Source organism: Podarcis pityusensis, assembly GCF_964106645.2.
Source record: "Podarcis pityusensis genome assembly, chromosome: 8".
Classification (NCBI taxonomy): domain Eukaryota; kingdom Metazoa; phylum Chordata; class Lepidosauria; order Squamata; family Lacertidae; genus Podarcis; species Podarcis pityusensis.
Window position 1 is genome coordinate 22,325,254 of NC_138033.1, and position 17,857 is coordinate 22,343,110.

General features: G+C 44.1%; 1 protein-coding gene across 10 annotated transcripts in view; it reads right to left on the bottom strand.

Moving 5' to 3' along the window:
• Positions 1-17,857, bottom strand: part of PTPRU (protein tyrosine phosphatase receptor type U) — a 375,331-nt gene that overhangs the window by 97,289 nt on the left and 260,185 nt on the right. For all 10 annotated transcript variants that reach the window (XM_081015389.1, XM_081015387.1, XM_081015391.1 and 7 more), the window contains exons 13-14: positions 14,993-15,029; positions 4,339-4,477 (exon numbers count right to left, since the gene is read on the bottom strand). In XM_081015389.1, coding sequence (XP_080871515.1) covers positions 4,339-4,477; positions 14,993-15,029 — 176 coding nt within the window. The remainder of the gene's footprint in view (positions 1-4,338; positions 4,478-14,992; positions 15,030-17,857) is intronic.

Here is a 17,857-nt window from a genome sequence, read left to right on the forward strand (position 1 = left end):
CATTCGCACCATACATTGAAAGCACTAGAATACCACTTAAAACAATCATGGCTTCTCCCAAAGCACCCTGGGAAGGGTAGTTTGTTAAGGATGCTGGGAGTTGTTAGGAGACCCCATTCCCCTCCCAGAGCTACAAATTCTAAAGTGGTTGAACAATCAATCCCTTTTCACTGGAAACTTTGGGAATTGTAGCTCTGTGCAGGGAATATGGGTCTTAGCACTCTAGAGTTCCCAGAATTCTTGGGTGGAAGCCATGACTTTCAATGTATGGTGTCTATAGGGCTTAGGCTGCATTCAAACATCCTTTTTTATGGTGCATTCATTATTATTTGTGTTCACCAGGTTGGTCACATGCAACCCCATTTTCAGTACTGTTTGTACCTGCAAAGGTTTCAGAGCAGTCACACTGCTCCATTTCCACTCAGTGCACATGCTGTTATATCTGATACCACAAATGTTCTGGTTTATTTATTTTGTGGCTGTTGCTGTTGGACAGCAATAATGTGGTATCACTGGGGAAGCATCACAGGGGAAAAAACCAAATGAGGTGATTAAAAAAGAACAGTAAGATGTGTGTAACATTTTAACCTGAGGATTGTCATTTGTCCAGTTTTAACTTTAATTTTAATTTATTTGACTTAATTTTGGGATGCATTTTAATCGATTGATTGCTTGTTTTTATTCATATTGTATTATTTATATGATGTTAGCCACTCTGAGCCCGACTATGGCTGGGGAGGGCGGGGTACAAAAAAAATTTTATTATTATTATTATTAAATTTGGAAAATGCATATATTTTTAAAAAAACTAAAGCAGTATAGATCCAACACTGTTCCACTATTGCACTAACAATCCACTATTATTGCATCAATAACATGTTGCAGAATATACCTGTGACAAAACACCAGTCTGGAAGGGGAAAGTGTAACATAAAGAAGCAGCTATGGGTTAATTCAAGCCAGCATGTATGTTTACACAGAAGGATGAGGGCTGTGAGAATATCACAAATCCTGCCTCTGGGCATTCATATGATCTTTAGCTCAGGACTCCAATCCAGATTCTCATTCTCCCCCACCCCCCACCCCCACTTTTTCTTTCTCTCCCTGGAAGATGCCCAATTTTGTTTTGAAGGCAGAAAGTTTCACGGTGGCCCCCAATTCGATCCGCTTCCAAGCCACGGACTGTCAGGCAGTGAGCAGCATGCAGTGCAAAGGCAGAAGATGCGTGAGGTGGATAGCATGCAGCCAATCCACCAGAGACTCATGAGCGTGTGACTCCGTCCAACCTCTGCGATTCCTGCTGGCCTGACCTGTTGCGCCTTGCTGACTCTTGTCTTTCCCTGGTGGGCTGCTTGGGGGAAAACCAACTCCTTTGTTGGGGACTTAATGTTCCTGAAAGGGCAGAGGGATCGTGCCTACCCAGGCAGAATGGGAACTCATGAAATATAGACGGAACACAAAGCAGGCATTGCTGACCTGCTGCCTTGCCCCCTGCCAGCCTTAGCTCTGAAGCTCAGAGGCCTCTGCGGGATCTGTGCTGAGGAGCTGTCCAGCCCATTAGCAACCTGGGTTGTAGCAATGACAGCAGAATGGTGTTGCCACTGGAAGCCAAGCTGAGGACCGCTCTGCTGGGTCCAGGCAAAAAAGCTCACACACGTCTCTCTCTCTGCTGCCCACAGTTCTAAACTTCTGGGTAAAGTGATTGATTGACTGACTGGCATTTGTAGCCCAGCCTCCACCACGAGATCCCACACTGTGGCCTAGCCACCCTGTGCCAAACAAGGAGCCAACCACCCTGTCCAGTTCAGGAGCGGGGCTAAGAGTTTTCAAAAAGAGTTTTATAAGTGCATTTGGGGTGCAAGAACTCTGTGCGGGATCAGACCCTTATGCTTCACAGCTGTTAAGCAAGAGGATCTGATCTTGTGTGGCGCTGCTCCTTTGAGAACAGCTTCCCCAATATATAATGAATTAAAGAAAATGTTTAGAAAGACATTTGTTTAAAAACCAGAAGCTTTTCTGTTAAGTATAATAGGTGAGAAGATACCAAAAGAGGATAAAGGACCTTTTATGTATGCAATGACGGCAGCCAAGAGATGGAAGATAGGAGAAGTACCAATAAAAGAAGAATGGCAGACAAAACTGATGGAGTATGCAGAGATGGTGAAACTGATGGGGAAGATCCAGAACCAGGAAGATCAAGTATTTTAAAAAAGACTGGAGTAAACTTTTAATTTATTTAAAAGACCACTGTAAACAATTAAAATCATTGGCTGGGATGTAATGTGGAATTAACTATGATAATTATGGATATATAACAGATGGATAACAGGAAAAGATGCAGTAAATTCAATCTTGAATATGGAACCCATGGAGGGAGGGAAGGAGGTCTGAAGGTTCAAAAGAACCTTGCTGTTTTAAAGTTTGAGATGGTTAAGTCAAAATGTATAAAAATGTGAAAAAAAACAATAAAAAACATAGAGAGAGAGAGAGAGAGAGAGAGAGAGAGAGAGAGAGAGAGAGAACAGCTTCTCTGCATGCAAGGGAAGCCACTCAGGAAAGAACACAACCATGCAGGATCAGATACTTCAAGGATCAGGAAGGAACAGGAAAAAGCTGAGGCCTGGCAGTGGGGAGAATGAAAAGCCAGGTGGGAAAGCCACCCCCATCTTCTCCCACAAAGATGCAGCCACCCAACAGATCTCTCTTTTTCACAGTTTCTCCGCAACTCCCTTGCACCAGCCTCTCCTCACTGCCCAAAGCCCCATCGCTTAACAACCTCAGATAGCTCTGGGCCCTCAACCCAACCTGTAGCGATCTGGGGCTGCCTGAACCCAGCTTGAACAAGACCTAGATTCTTCTGAATAGGCAAGTTGGGATTCAGACCTCAGCCTTGTTAACGTAATACGCCATGAACCACTCTGGACCAGGTTACCTGAAAGATTACCTGTCCTTCTACAGACCTCTCAGATCGCATAGAATACCCTATATGGGGAGATTCTACTAGTGTTCTTCTTTTCTGTTTATTCTTTTCCAAAATAAAATATGAGTAACAAAGAAAAATATAATGGTAACAATGAAGGTGAAAAATATCAGGTGTGTGACAAGGGGAAATTCTACTTGCACCTCTGCACCCTACAGAATATTAAGGCTGATGAGCCTTGCCACACCCATGCTGTGGAATACCCTCCCCTCTGCCATACATGAAGCAGTAACTATCAGTTGCTTCAAACCTTGTCTTTTTGCACAGGTTTCCCCTGACCCATCAGACTGCATCCTGCTTCATGTTTTTGAATCCTCTGGTATTCTGTTTTATTCACTTTTAGATGCTTTTATATTCCATACTGCTGCTTTACTGTTTTCAGCTTGTGTTTTTGTTTCAGCTCATTCGTAACAGTATTTCTATACTGCCATATCATATACCAGGACGATGTACAACTTTAAATAAAATAGATTGTTTTAGTCTGTACACTGCAGAGACATTTTCAAAATATAAAGCAGTTTGAAATGTGTTTAATATAAATAGTTGCCTGTTGTTGTTGTTGTTGTTAAACATTAATTCCCAGTTTCTAGCCACTGGATGTTAAAGGTTTGTCTTTTGGTTATTGCATGCAGTCCATGCTGATAAATTCATCCTCAATCCCTGCTGAAACCAGTTTAGAAACATAGAATTGGAAGGAACCACAAGGGACATCAAGTCCCCTGCAATGCAGAAATCTTTTGCACAATGTGGGGCTCGAACCCACGACCTTGAGATCAAGAGTCTCATGCTCTACTGACTGAGTCCTGCCTAGCAAAATGAACATAGGACCCATGACACCCTAAAAGACTTATGGTGGGTGGGGGACCTCTTTTTTCTGTCCAGGGCTGCATTCCCTTAGCACACTTCCGATGGGTGCAGAATGCTGGCGGTGGGTGGGCTGTTGGGGAAAGACAAATTGCCCTTTTCAGAACTGATCGCTTGCAGGGGGCCTTTGAAATTAGGATGAGGTGTGACTGTCCACACCTGCTATTAGGCTTCTTGCATGTCTGTCCTGTCTGATCTGCCATGATCCCCTGATTGCTTTGTGCCCCTCACCCAAAGATCCCTGTTTATGGGGCCTAGAGGAAGGCGGAAGATTCTTCTAGGTTAGAACAATGTCTCACTAGGATAAGGGAGGGAGGGACACAGGTGAGTGGCCTGAGACTCTGGCTGGCTACTGCTGATGCCCTCCCTGCCGCTCCTTCCTCCAAGACTTTTCTCTTCATCTGCAAGGCTGCTGGGCTCCAAATGAGGTGAATTGAGCTTTGCGACCAGAGAAGCAGCGATGGCGAAGGCAGAAGGGGAAAACATTTCCTTACCCTTTCCGTATGACGACAATGATGGCCCCCAGGAGGATGATCAGCACCACCAGTCCTCCAGCGCAAATGCCCAGGATGAGGCCCATTTCCTCCGAGTGCTGGGACACTTCCAGAGGACGCTTGCTCTCTTTGCAGGCAGCTGCAGGGGATAAAAAGAAAATAGCTCTGGCCTGTTGTAGTGGTATATGTAGAACCATCTCCTTTCTCCTGCATATGAAATATGTGTGGAAGCTCCATTCTTTAGCTGTTGAGGTTTCTGCTCAACCCCTTCCCACAAAATCTTTTTTAAAAGTGGCTGAACAAAATGGCATTGAATTCCAAAAGAGAATTCCAAACATGCTTCTCTTCCTAGAAAACAGGTATGGGGAACCTTTGGCTCTCATTCATTCATGATCACTGACCATACTTGCAAGGGCTGATGGGAGTTGTAGTTTAACATCACCTGGAAGGTCAAAGGTTCTCCACTCCTGCCACAGCACTAAAACCAGGAGCTCGTCACCCAAAAAAGCTGACTAGATTGGAGACTGACAAAAGGGAAATGTTCCATGCTACATGCAATTTATTTATAGAATTCATGGCACTAGTTCATACCCTCTAACATTTCTCCAATGAAAATAGGGAAATCCCATTCCGTAATGATAATTTTACTGTTTATACCTCACACATCTTACTGGGTTGCCCCAGACACTCTAGGTAGCTTCTAACACATAAACAACAACAACAACAACAACAACAACAACAACAACAACAACAATAATAATAATAGTAGTAATAAAAATTCATTATATATACCCCACCCATCTGGCTGGGTTTCCCCAGCCACTCTGGGCAGCTCCCAAAGAAATAATAATAATAATAAACCCCATACCCTCCAATATTTCTCCAATGAAAATAGGGACATCCTAAGGAAAAGAGGGGCATTCTAGGATCAAATCGGAAACCGGGACGGCATATCTAAATCAGAGACATCCCTGTAAAATAGGGACACTTGGAGGGTCTGCTAGTGGATGGCCCAGGACAGCATCTGAGACGGGTTTATTTATTTATTCAAAATTCTTTTTCAGCATTTTATGCCCTCCCAAGAAAACTCACAAGGCAAAATACAATGCAGTCACAATCTCAAAATACACAATAAACTCCTGCAATAATTAAAACTCATGATGGATGGTGGTAACCCTACTGAAAGATATTTCTGCGTATCAGTTTCCACTGGATCTTTTGTTCTTTTTATTGAGATATATAAAAGGTCATATAAAACCAAGGAATCAAACTCAAGTTTTCTATATTATAACAATCTCCAGGATAATGTACATGAGAGCTTGGGAAAAAAACCCAAAGGCCAAAGAGAATGGATTTTTAAGGAAATTATGAGAGCAACTCAATACTGTCAAAAGAACAGCTTTATTTAAGAAGAAAGAACGGGCCAGGGAAGAGATTGACAGACAGAGTTTGTGAAGAAGGAACAAAAAAGCTCAGGTCAAGGAATAGGCTGCATATATTTATAGAATTGGAAGATTTCAAATGGAAAGTGATTATGTGTATGTTTCAGTATTTGGAAAGGGCTGCTAAATATTCTGTCCAGTCAGTTATTTAGTATTCTTATATAGGTAAAGGTACCCCTGCCCGTACGGGCCAGTCGTGTCCGACTCTAGGGTTGTGCGCCCATCTCACTTAAGAGGCCGGGGGCCAGCGCTGTCCGGAGACACTTCCGGGTCACGTGGCCAGCGTGACAAAGCTGCTCTGGCGAGCCAGCATCAGCGCAGCAAACAGAAACGCTGTTTACCTTCCCGCTATAAAGCGGTACCTATTTATCTACTTGCACTTAGGGGTGCTTTTGAACTGCTAGGTGGGCAGGAGCTGGGACTGAAAGACGGGAGCTCACCCCGCCGCTAGGATTCGAACCACCGACCATACGATCGGCAAGTCCTAGGCACTGAGGTTTTACCCACAGTGCCACCCGCGTCCCGATTCTTATATACTGTAGTATAAATATTTGGTATTACATGGAACAGGGAATTATAAAGGCATGCAGTTTTAAAATGTCCCTCCAGTCCCAAGACTACAAAAAGCTGCAAATATTATGTCTTTGGTTTTGGCTGTTTGTCATCCTGCGCCCCTTTGGGCAGGAGAGAAAATTGGTGAATAAAATAAGTAAATAAGTATTGCCCTGATAAGAATCGGTAAATGCATTGATAAGCAATGATCTCCTTGAGAACACCTGAAAGCTGCTTTATAACAAAGAGGCTGAGATCACGGCTCAATAGCTGGGAACAGATCCTTGGCACCTTGAGCTGCCCTCGTGGAAAGCTGAGAGTCCCGTCTGTCTTTGTGGCCTCTACAATTAAAAGCGAGAACTATCCCGCCTCCCTGGGCACATGTGAGTCCAGCCACGCCCTGCAGTATGCTGGTTACCCAGCTGAGTGGAACATGACCGAGACCAAGTCACAAAGAGGCGTGGGTGTCCTTCCTATGGCTCTGTCCGGAAAAGGCTGGGCAGAGTTTCATGGCCGCTCAAGGCACATCTTCAGCGAAGCATGCACAATGCCTGTTTAATGTTCTAGCAAACAATCCAATCTAATCCCACATGATGTTTTGTTCCGTGTGTGTGTTTTAAAACAAACACCAAAATGATTTTGCTTAGTTACTCGATTTAAAGAAAAATAATCCAATCAAACATATACAAGACATGCCATGTACTCCCTTCCCCCATCAATCAATCAATCCCACCTACCCAAATAATGGACCAAGCTGTAGTTGGGACAAATTTTCCCTGTTAGCTCTGTTACACAATTTTTTTGAGATCCTTTCATAATCAATTGGAATCTAGCTGCCCCAAAGCATATTCAGATGGGTGAGACATCAAATGAAGCAAACAAAAGTTGTTTTAAAACGGGGGAGGGGCTTTTTTCAGCCTGAGGGCCACATTCCTTTATGTGTAAACTTCTGGGGGCCACATGCCAGTAGAGGCTGGGGACAGAGGAATAAAGTGGGTGGGGTCACAGATGTGATTCTTAGTTTTGCACAAAAATCTACATTTCAGCTATGCAGGAGTCAGAGCTTTCTACACACACACAAATCTCACCAACCAGGCAAGCCAGGTGGCCTATTCCAGCCAGGCAAAAGCACTTGAGGAAAGAGCAGAGTAGGGATGTTTAGAATTCCATCAGACATGGAAATGGGAACAGAAATTGCTGCAGTTTGCATGTTTGTCCAAAGTCCAGAATGCAAATCACACAAGCAAATATGAGCAGCATTCACGATTGTTGTTATTTTAATCCACAAACCTTCACATAAAGAATTACGTTGTTTTCTGAATTGTCTTTTGACATTTCCTCCCCTTTGAAATGCATTGTAACTAATTACATAATTAATTTGTGTTTGTTTCAACCATAGCAGGTAGCACAATGAGTTATGTAAGTTTCAGTGGAAAGAAACTGAACTGCAGCTGAATGGAAACAGCGTTGACAGAACAAAATTCGCTGCCTCCTGGCATTCCTTATGCAGAACAAGGCTGGTGAGAGGTGAAGTCTCCAGAGAAGAAGGCCCAACAGCTGGATAGACAGGCCCAGAGAGCTGTGTTAGGCCCCATGGCTTGAAGTTCCCCTGCATTTTTAAGAGTTGAGCAATAATGGCATGCAAAAAGCACTGCAGAACATGCTTTGGGTTCTGACAGTGCTCATTCCATTCCCTTGTGATCTGTCTGTGCTGTTGCATCTGTGGACCTTGGCAGTTTTCAGCTCTTCATTAAAACCCTGCCACTCCTGCTTACCCTCCTCCATTGCTAAGGCTTTAACTTCAGTGATGGGTGACCTTCTCCTAGTCAGGCTTGAGGGGAGAGGAGCACAAGAATATTCACCCTGAAATCAGAAAGTAGCTCATTCTCCCCGACAACCCGAAAGCCAATTCAAAGCTGTTTTAGATACTGGTGTTCCCCCAAAGATTTCCTTGAGAGCATGGTGTCATCCAGTCCCTCCTGCAACCTGTCTTTGAAAGTTCCAACAGCCCTCACCTTCACCCACTCACCTGCCTCCTCCCAAAGAGCCACGCATGCCTCTCTTGCTACTTTTGTTCTGCTGGCACGCTGTGTCCAAGGAACACTAAGTGTTGTGGCTTTCTCATTGCTATTAACACACGACAGTAGCACTGGGAAGGTTACAGTTCCCAGGGCTCCGAGCAAGGGCGCTGACTTGCCCCTCACATTGTGGGGGCGCATCACATGACACATCATGTTACATGTCATGTGACAAGTCGTCGTCCCCACCTAGCACTGGGCCAGGACACGCAGGTATGCCGCTGCCGCAATGCCAGCACTTGGCCTCCTCCCTGCACAACATTGGGCAGGGCCACATGATTTGTGGGGAACCCAGCCCCCTCCTTGAAAAATTAGGGGAGGCTGAAGACCCCTCGGTCCCCACCACATGGTGCACCTGGCTCCTGGCTAGGGCCATTGTTCAGGGATAGCCATGGGGGTTGGAGTGCAAAGTGTTTTGTCCCTTCCCCTTATGTTATTAGTAAGAAGGAGGAGCAGCAATAATAAGAAGAAATATGTTCCCATTTCTGGAAACCACAGGACGTGAAGATCGCCCTTGTGCTTGAATCCAGCCACTGTGAGAACAGCATGCTGGACTTGATGGGCCATTGGCACAGTGCTGGTGAAAAACTAACCACCCACCATCTTAAAGTGCCCAGAAGCACCTGTTTGAGTTTTAATATGCACATAACCAACAGTTCTTACCAATAGATTGCGGGTGGGGTGGAGTAAATCCTGGTAGCTGGAATTTGTCGTGCCCCCCCCCCCCCAAAGCAGCCTGAATTAGTATATTCAAATTTGTTTGAGTGCTCTATGCCTCCCCTACTTTATGTGCCTGGCAAGGCCCCGATCCTTGCACCCGACACGTACCCATGGCAGCATGCCAAGCATCAGAGATGAGAGTGAGGAGCGGATGAAAGAAACATTCCTCCGTTCTTTGGACTAGTGATAGAAAGGGGCCTGAAGCTCAGGAGCAGGTGGTCCAGAGGCAGGATGAAAGGGAATTGCAATCTAAGGAAGGGGCAAACATTTGGAGGTCATGATACTGATTGTGCATTGCGGAGAGCATTATGAAGCACGCTTCATAATGTCCAAAGCACCCTTGAAGCAAGTTCAGCTGCATCAGTGTTGACCCTTGGTTCAAGTCCCTTCTTTGACTCTGTGGAATCAATGGAAACCAGTCTGGGTGATCCCATGGTGATATGTTGTCCAGGCCCAGAAACTTCCAAGAGGGATCTTTCATAGAGATTCAAGCCTTCAACAGACAGGCTGATAATGATCGGTCTCTGGATTTACTGTTGCTTTATATTGTATTTTGTATCCTGGTATTGTTTTTCCCATGCTTGTAGCTGAAGGAAGGAGTCAAGCTTTCTTGGTTGACCAATAAACTAAGCTGAAACTAATACTGTGTGTATGCTCGTGTGACTTCCACAGTACATTTGCTCCCAGCAAGTCTCTGCCAGTTTGATTCATGTGCATAACTCCAGATAGCTCTGGTTCTGCATTCCAGAAAATGCCATCCCGTGCTCCACACACATATCATTTACTCGGTTTAAAAAAGATGCTCTGCTATCCCAATTTAACAGATCAATGGACAGGACAGGACATGATTACAGACAAACACAGAAAGAGGCGTGGAAGGCCTCCTTCTCCTCCAATCCCACAGAGGAACCTCCATCTGCCCAGTTGCTGTGTTGTGAACCATAAAGAGAAATTAACAAGAGGGCTGTAGCCTTGAAGTACCACCCTGTGCACATTTATAAGTCCCAATGTGGTCTGTCATTGACAACAGATTGATTTAAAATGCAGGATAAAAAGTTGCCAAACACAATAGAACACCTGCAACAGTTTTAAAAGGAGCAGGGGAAATGTCCCAAGACTAAGGGCCATGGCCTGCTAAATTCTACTCAGAGTAAACCCATTTAAATCAATGGACGTAAGATAGTCGTGTCTATTCATTTCAGTGGGTCTCTTCTGAGTAGGGCTAACACTGCATGCAGCCCAAAGTTACAGTCCCCCCAAGAAAATGAGTCCCATTATCCTCACCCAGCAATCTTAACAATCCCAAATTGTACGCTGCTGGAAATTTATTCTGCATTTGGGGGTGGGGGTCGAGAAGGAGCTCCTTTTGAAATTTTCAAAGAAAGCTATATTGAATAAAACAAATTTTGTATTATTACAAATGACTATAAGGAAGATTTCCAGGACCACTTTTCATTAATCATAATAACAAAGGAGGCTTGGAGAAGCACTCTCAGCTAATCAAGGAGAAGCACTCAAACACTGGCCACATTCACACCATGTATTTAAAGCAGCATTAGACCACTACAAACAGTCATAGCTTCCCCCAAAAAATCCTGGGAGCTGTAGTTTGTTTAGAGTGCTGGGAGTTGTTAAGAAGCCCCTGTTCCTTTTACAAAGTTACAATTCTCAGAGTGGTTTTGTTATGTACTGAGTTGAATAGGATCCAAAATGCAGCAGTCTGATTGGTCCTAGAACAATAGGATTCAGAATGCAACAGTCTGATTGGTCCACAGGAGCCCCCCAATCCAACTCTAGGTGGAAGTGAATCCGCAACCTGATTGGCCTACAGGAGAATCCCAGAATTAGCCAATCACGTGGGGCCCATTGTGTAAATAATGTATATAAAGCAGACATTCTGGGGGAACTCCCATTCCTCCTCATCACTATGAGCTGAATAAAGAGCATGAAATCCACTCTCGACTCCAAGTATATTTCAGGTTTAATAGTCAATACCTCTTTGCAGAACTATAGGCAGAGTCTACTCCTGTTCCTCTGCCATCACCACCACCAGCAACAGCAGCTATCTTCATCTCAGCATTATAATTTATAAGGGGGGAGCCTTTTGCTGTTGGGAACTGGCTCACAGATGGGAGTGTGGCCCTTGATCCAAAACAGAGTCTCCACCCTTTCCCTAAACCAATGCTTCCCAAACTCCCACCCACAAGACCACTTCAGAATTTTTGGTGGTCTTGGCAGGCCACTTAACGATTTTTCTGCCTGTCGTAGCCATCACACCTTGCTGTGCTAGATGCTGTATGATTTTTAATTGTATTTTTATTGCTTCTTTTATTCCTCATACTGCATTGCATTGCATTACAACTCACATTCCATAGAACTCAACTTGCAACGCAGTAAAACACAAGAAATAAAATCAGCAATAAAATACAATTGAAAAAGATCAATATGGGTGCCTAACGTGGGCAGTGCTGCAAATCCACTTGAATAAAGCTTGCCTAGCCCTGGAGGTCGATGGACCACAGTTTGGGGATCCCGGTCCTACAGAATCATCATATGGTTCTTAATCCCTGCTGTCCTTCAATATTCTTCACCAGACAGTTGCACACGCATAGTTGTGGCCATTTTTCACTTCTCACTGAGACACAATTTTTAACTTGCTTTATTGTGGATTTATTCCTGCCTATGATTTTGGACCTTTGCAGTGGTGTTATCCATTTGGAAAACTGCAATCAGAGCCTTGAAATCCTTTTGAGGTGTTATCATCTGAAGAAGATTTGGCAATCCATGACCTTATCCGGAAGCCTATTGTGAGCTGCTTAGAGCAACCTTCAATACGATAATAATAATTTGCTTTTTGTAAGCCTTGCTGAAACGTACTCTTTGCAAGTGTAATGATACTTGTCAGTTGCTTAGAGCATTCTTTAATATGATTCTTGTGCTATGTGGATCTTTGTAAGCCTTGCAGAAATGCACATTTTGCAATTGTGATAATACGCTGCCTATTTTATTGTAACTTCTTTTCACCAATACATGGCTGTTACATTTGTGCACATATAGCTATGTCCGTTTTTCATTTCTTACTGTACTACAATTTTTAACTTGCTTTATTAAGGGCTTAGTCCTCCCATCCCCTCTCTGTCCCTGAATCCAAAAGGGAGCAAAATATATTAGCCAAGTGCAAGGAATTTTATTAAACACATGGGAGGCCCTGAAGTTCAATCTCAGTGAAAGGCTGAGCATTTGGCTATTTGCTGAAATTCCAGGATCCAGAGAGAGATAGAGAGAGAACAACCCAGAAATATCTCCTTGATCAATTTCAGAAGAGTCGCTCGTGGTGACCGCCAGCTACACAATTTTTTCCTGGATAATATTGCCAGCCACCATTATAAAATACCAAACATGTCCAGAACACATGGCAGACCAAATCAATTGTTCATGTTCTCAGCTTTGAAAATATGTCAGCAAGGTTGAAAGGGCCCCCAATCCAGGGCACAACAAATTTGCTCTCCTACAAGATCCGTTATTCTTTGCTCAGTCTTGTTGTTTTTAACCCAAAACAAATGTTTCAGTTGTGCAGCAGCTGAGGACAATGGATTATCCAGATGCCAGGGAGAAAATTCATTTCCTATTTAGACCCTGAACATGTTGCTATGGGGAAGAAAAACATCTACACAAATGACTCGATTTGCTGAGCATCTACATTTCTATTTGTTTTAGAAAAAATGTGATTTAGGCTTAGATGAGGGATGTGTGAGAAAATCCACAGAGTGATTCTATAGAATTCCTGCAGAGGAACTTTGCAGTGAAATCTGTTATCTGAATGTTTTGCCATGAACTTTGGCAGAGAATTCAAATTGATTCTCACTGTTTATGTTTCATGCTGCAGGTGTGCATGACCTACACTCACTGTGTATACAGCAGTTGAAGACTACAAATGCGATGGTGCAGTGAAACTTTCATTTATGCCACAATCCTATGGGCTGCCATATTTTGAAGATCAAAAAAGAGGGCACATCTGCTGACTTCTGCTTTTAACTATGGATCGCTATGACGACTCTCATTTTACATACTCATGAAAAAGAGGATGTGTCCTGGAAAAAGAGGACATATGGCAACCAATGTCGACTCAGAAGTAAGTACTACTGAGTTCAATGAGACTTACTCCCAAGTATGTGTATTAAGGATCACAGCCTATAAACTATGCGTGCATGCTTACTAAAATTGCAGATACAAAGCATGATGGCACAAGCTCTGCCTCCACTCCATTTTGGAAAATTAAATCCCAAATTCTGCTTAAGGGAAAATTATTTCTGCTACAACCCATATCTTGAGAGGACAAGCCCACAGGTGGTCCTTTCTGCACAATATAGGAATTGTGCCTTTGGTGTTATGGAAAACTGATGTGGACAGTGCCGGATTTACGTATAAGCTAAACAAACTATAGCTTAGGGCCCCACCCTCTTGGGAGCCCCCCCCCCCCAAAAAAATGAAAGGAAAAAAACTGGATGTACATTTCCAAAATATAAGATAAAAAACAAATAAAATAAAATCTACATACAGCAACAGTGTTTTGTGTTGTGCAGGCTCCTATGATACCTATTAGGTCCATAAATTACCATATAGCATATATTCAGCACAAAAAACAGCGACAATTTGTTGTTGACAAAGGACAGCTGGACATATAAAGGGCCCCATTACCTTCAGTAGCTTAGGGCCTCATCAACCCTCCCTTATCCCAGCGCCGTGTCCCGCTGCTGTCCCTTATTGATGATGTCCCTTAAATTTCCTGGGTGCCTCCCCTCTGCCAGTCGCCGCCGCCACTGTGTTCTGGACATGTTTGGTAGGGGAGTACGTTAGGCCGTACTGCGGCTGCACCGCCGAAGGACCCAGATGAGATGGGCAGCCTGGCGCGGCCTATGAATTGCTGAGGAGCCTTGAGAGGAGAGCGAGGGCAACCATAGAGAAAGCAGTTCAGAGAGAGGAGGAGGAGGCGGAGGCACGGGCAGGTGTTCCAAGGGCTAACCATAGAGGGGGGAAGCGGAGGAAGGACCGCAAGTGCTTCTCCCATAGATTTGTAGTGGTAGACTAGCATAGATGGTCTTCTTTGCGGGTTTACTTTGGGCGCTATTTTCCCCCCCTCTCTTCCTCCCGCCCTGCCTGATGGAACTGAGAGCAGCAGATGGAGCACGAGAGAAAAGATACAGAACTGCAGCAGCATCTTCGTAGCTTGGACTTTGTTTTGTGCGAAAAGTGGTTGCTGCTTGTAGTTATTTAATTGCAGTGTTTCATCAGCTGGTGTCTTGAGCAGCAACCTCTGGAAACGAAGGGCTAAAAACTGGCGCTGCTCTCCCAAATTATCTGGTCCCTTTTAACTTCGTATTTCAGCTGGTTGACTAAAATCCCTTATTTTGGCTGCTGATCCCTTATTTTCGAGGCTGCTGGTCCCTTATTTTCAAATCTGTAAGTTGACAGCTATGCTCATCAAACCTAAATCCGGCCCTAGATGTGGAAATGTGATGAACTGAACTTATGATTGTAAAAATGAGAAACTGAGAGAAACCGACGTTTACAGATTTGCCCACCCCTACCTGAGCCATTCCCTAACAACACCCCTGGGTATTTCCTGGCTCAGATGACAACATAACTCCATCTGCCTCAAGGAAGGATGGGATGGACATTTCAGGCAGCAAAATATCATGGGCTGGCTCTGCAACTCTTGTCTGGCTCGCCGGCAGCCACTTTGTTGCAAACCTATGGAAGTAAAACTAGTGCATGTCACTCAACAAGAGGGCGCAAATCAGAAAGGCCATTTGACAATAGACGGGGATAATATAGGCAAAACACACTAAGAAGAATGATTACCTTTCCGGGCTATTCGGATGCAATTCAGCCTCGTTTCCTAACAGGGAAGAAAAGAGAGAGTCAGGTTTTACTGGTCCGTGAAGCCTGGTTTTTCTTTCCTTTTCGTTTAACAACTCTGCTTCAAAGGGGGAAGGGAAAACAACACTCTGTCGAAGCTTTATGCAAACTTACTCTGTATTTTTACAATGAATATTGTTCTGCCTGCTTGCATCCCATCACAGTTATTCCACCAGAATGCAATATATGCATTCTTTTAAATAAATAGCAATATGAACATGAAAAACCCCATTTTACAACCAACATACTCACACACACCACACAACATGGCGTGTGCAAGGTCACCATGCCCCCCCAGCCCCCTCAGTGAAAATTTGGGGGGCCCTTGGGTCCCTGCCCACCCGTACCCCCAATGGCCCCCCTGATGTTGGTTATGGCTTATGGGAGCTGAAGCCCTACAATATCTGTAGGAAAACAGGTTCCCCACACCCAATTTAAAAGCTGGTTCTTAAATCGTAATGATGCCATTTGCAGTGACTCGCAAAGCTTGCACAGGAATTTGCTCCATAGCATTGAATTCCTTTAGATTTATGGCCTATGGATAGAAATGAATACACCATACTATTCTGTGTACAGCATAAGATGACATTTTTTCCTTAAAAATTATGTTAAAAATTGGGGGTCACGAGCTGGAGGCAGTCAGTGGCTATTTGGTGTGTTATTTGTTGCTGTGGCCAGGGCTGGTGTTTTTTGGCTGTTGCTACTCTGGGCTACACCCCCCCCCCCCATAAAAAGCTCTGTAACTACGGGCAATCCCCCCCACAAAAAAACTCAACAACTCTGAGCAATCGCCCCCCATTTTCTTCATTTGGAGTCCCCCAAAATAGGGGGTGTCTTATACACAGAGGCGTGTTATACACGAAAGAATATGGTAACCTCTCAGGTTGATAGAGAGCCATCTCACTTGCCCAGCTGAGAAACCATTTTGTTCCTCACTTTTCTTTTCTTTCCTGCACTGCCTGTCTCCTCCCTCTCTATCTCGCCTGCCCAGTGGGATTCCTCAAGCACCCCCCTGCATTGCCTGCCCGCCTGCCAAAACGCCATGCTAATAACACAATCACTGCAGATGGAAGAATGAAAATGAAACAAATGGGCATCATTTTCCTTAATGTGCATAATCTATATCTACTCATTATGTTAGGATTCCTTGTTGTGCCATTTGGGATATTTGGATGCTGGGTGCATGAGAACCAGACCGCAGCAATAAGGAGGAGGCTGGAAAGAACCTCAGCTGGGGCATAAAGCTTTCCAAGACATCCTCCCCTGCCTGCTCACACAGGCAGCTATTCTATTCTCCCTGCAGCTGGACTGTGAAATTAACAGCTTCTGTCAATCATTACCAACCTGGGGTCATTACAGTTCTAAGAATTCGACCGGCGCTCCACATATACCAGTATCCTGCTTCCCACAGTGACTAAGTCAGATGTCTTTGGGATGGCCACAAGCAAGGCATGGATGCAACAATGCTATTACCAGCAATTAGTGCTCAATAGCACAAAGGAGACATGCAACAAAATGTTGCCTCCAAGCCACAGTGTTCCTGTTCAGAAGTCCAGGCAGCTAACCATGCCCTTCTCTAGGACTAAGGAGTTCATGGAGGCCATTCCAAGGTTTAGTGGCTACTGAGCACACTCAATCCATATTGTCTCCCTGCTCCCCATCTTTGTTTCTTTGTTCAGAGAGCATTTTTTAAAAAATATATCAAGACATTTTGGGGCATGTCAACATGTCCACCTAGTTTCTGGCTAAGGGTTATAGCTCAGTGCTGAAGCATCTGGCTTGCAAGCAGAAGGACTCAGGTTCAATTCCCAGCATCTCCAGGTAGAGTTCAGAAAAAACTCCTACCTGAAATCCTGGAGAGCTGCTGCCAGTCAGTGTAGACAATACTGAGCTAGATAGATCAATGGTCTGACTTGGTATAAGGCAGATTCCTATGTTCTTATGATTCTGAGTGGCCCCATTTGGCTCCATTCTTATTGGCACTCACTACCCAAGTTTGCAATTAGAGGAACTGCTTCTGAACCTGGAGGTTTCGTTTACCTAGCTAACAGCCTCCAATGGACTTAGGTTGCATACATTTAAAACACAGAGACACACCTTGAAAGAATCCTGGGAGCTGCAGTTACCCCTCACAGAGCTATAACTCCCAGCACCCTTAACAAACTACAATTCTCAGAATTTATTTATTTTTATTTATTTTTTAGGGGAGAGGTGTTTTAAATTTATGGTGTGTATACTGCTTCATTCTCCATGAATTTGTCTAACCCTGTTTTTAAACTAACATCACTACATCTGTAGCACTGATAATTGCGCATTGTTCATAGAAGCACTTTCTCTGGTCTGTTCTGAAAACTGCTCTCATCAATTTAATTGGGCAACCCTGAGTTCTTGTATTATGGATAAGGTGGAGGGAGGGGAGGGAGACTTTTTTTCTCGTCCACTTTCTCTACATAGTGCATAATTTTAGAAACCTCTATCATGTATGCCCCCAGTGATCTCTCCCCTCCCAAAACTAAAAAAACAAACAAAAACAAAAAAACCAAATGCTTTTAGTGGGTGTAGCCTGGAGGAGGCATAAAAGTCCTCAATCTTCTCCCAACATTGGTTGTAGCAAGTAGCTCTTTTGGAGCTGTCCGTGGTCCTGTAACATTTGAATTTCCTTGCTTCCAGAAAATAACACAGAACATGAACCCAGAATGTCCTGGGTTCAATCCACGGCATCTCTAATTGAAACGATCAGTTAGCAAGCATGTAGTGGGAAACAGTCTGAGGCTGAGACCCTTGAGAGCTGCTGTTCATCAAAGCAGA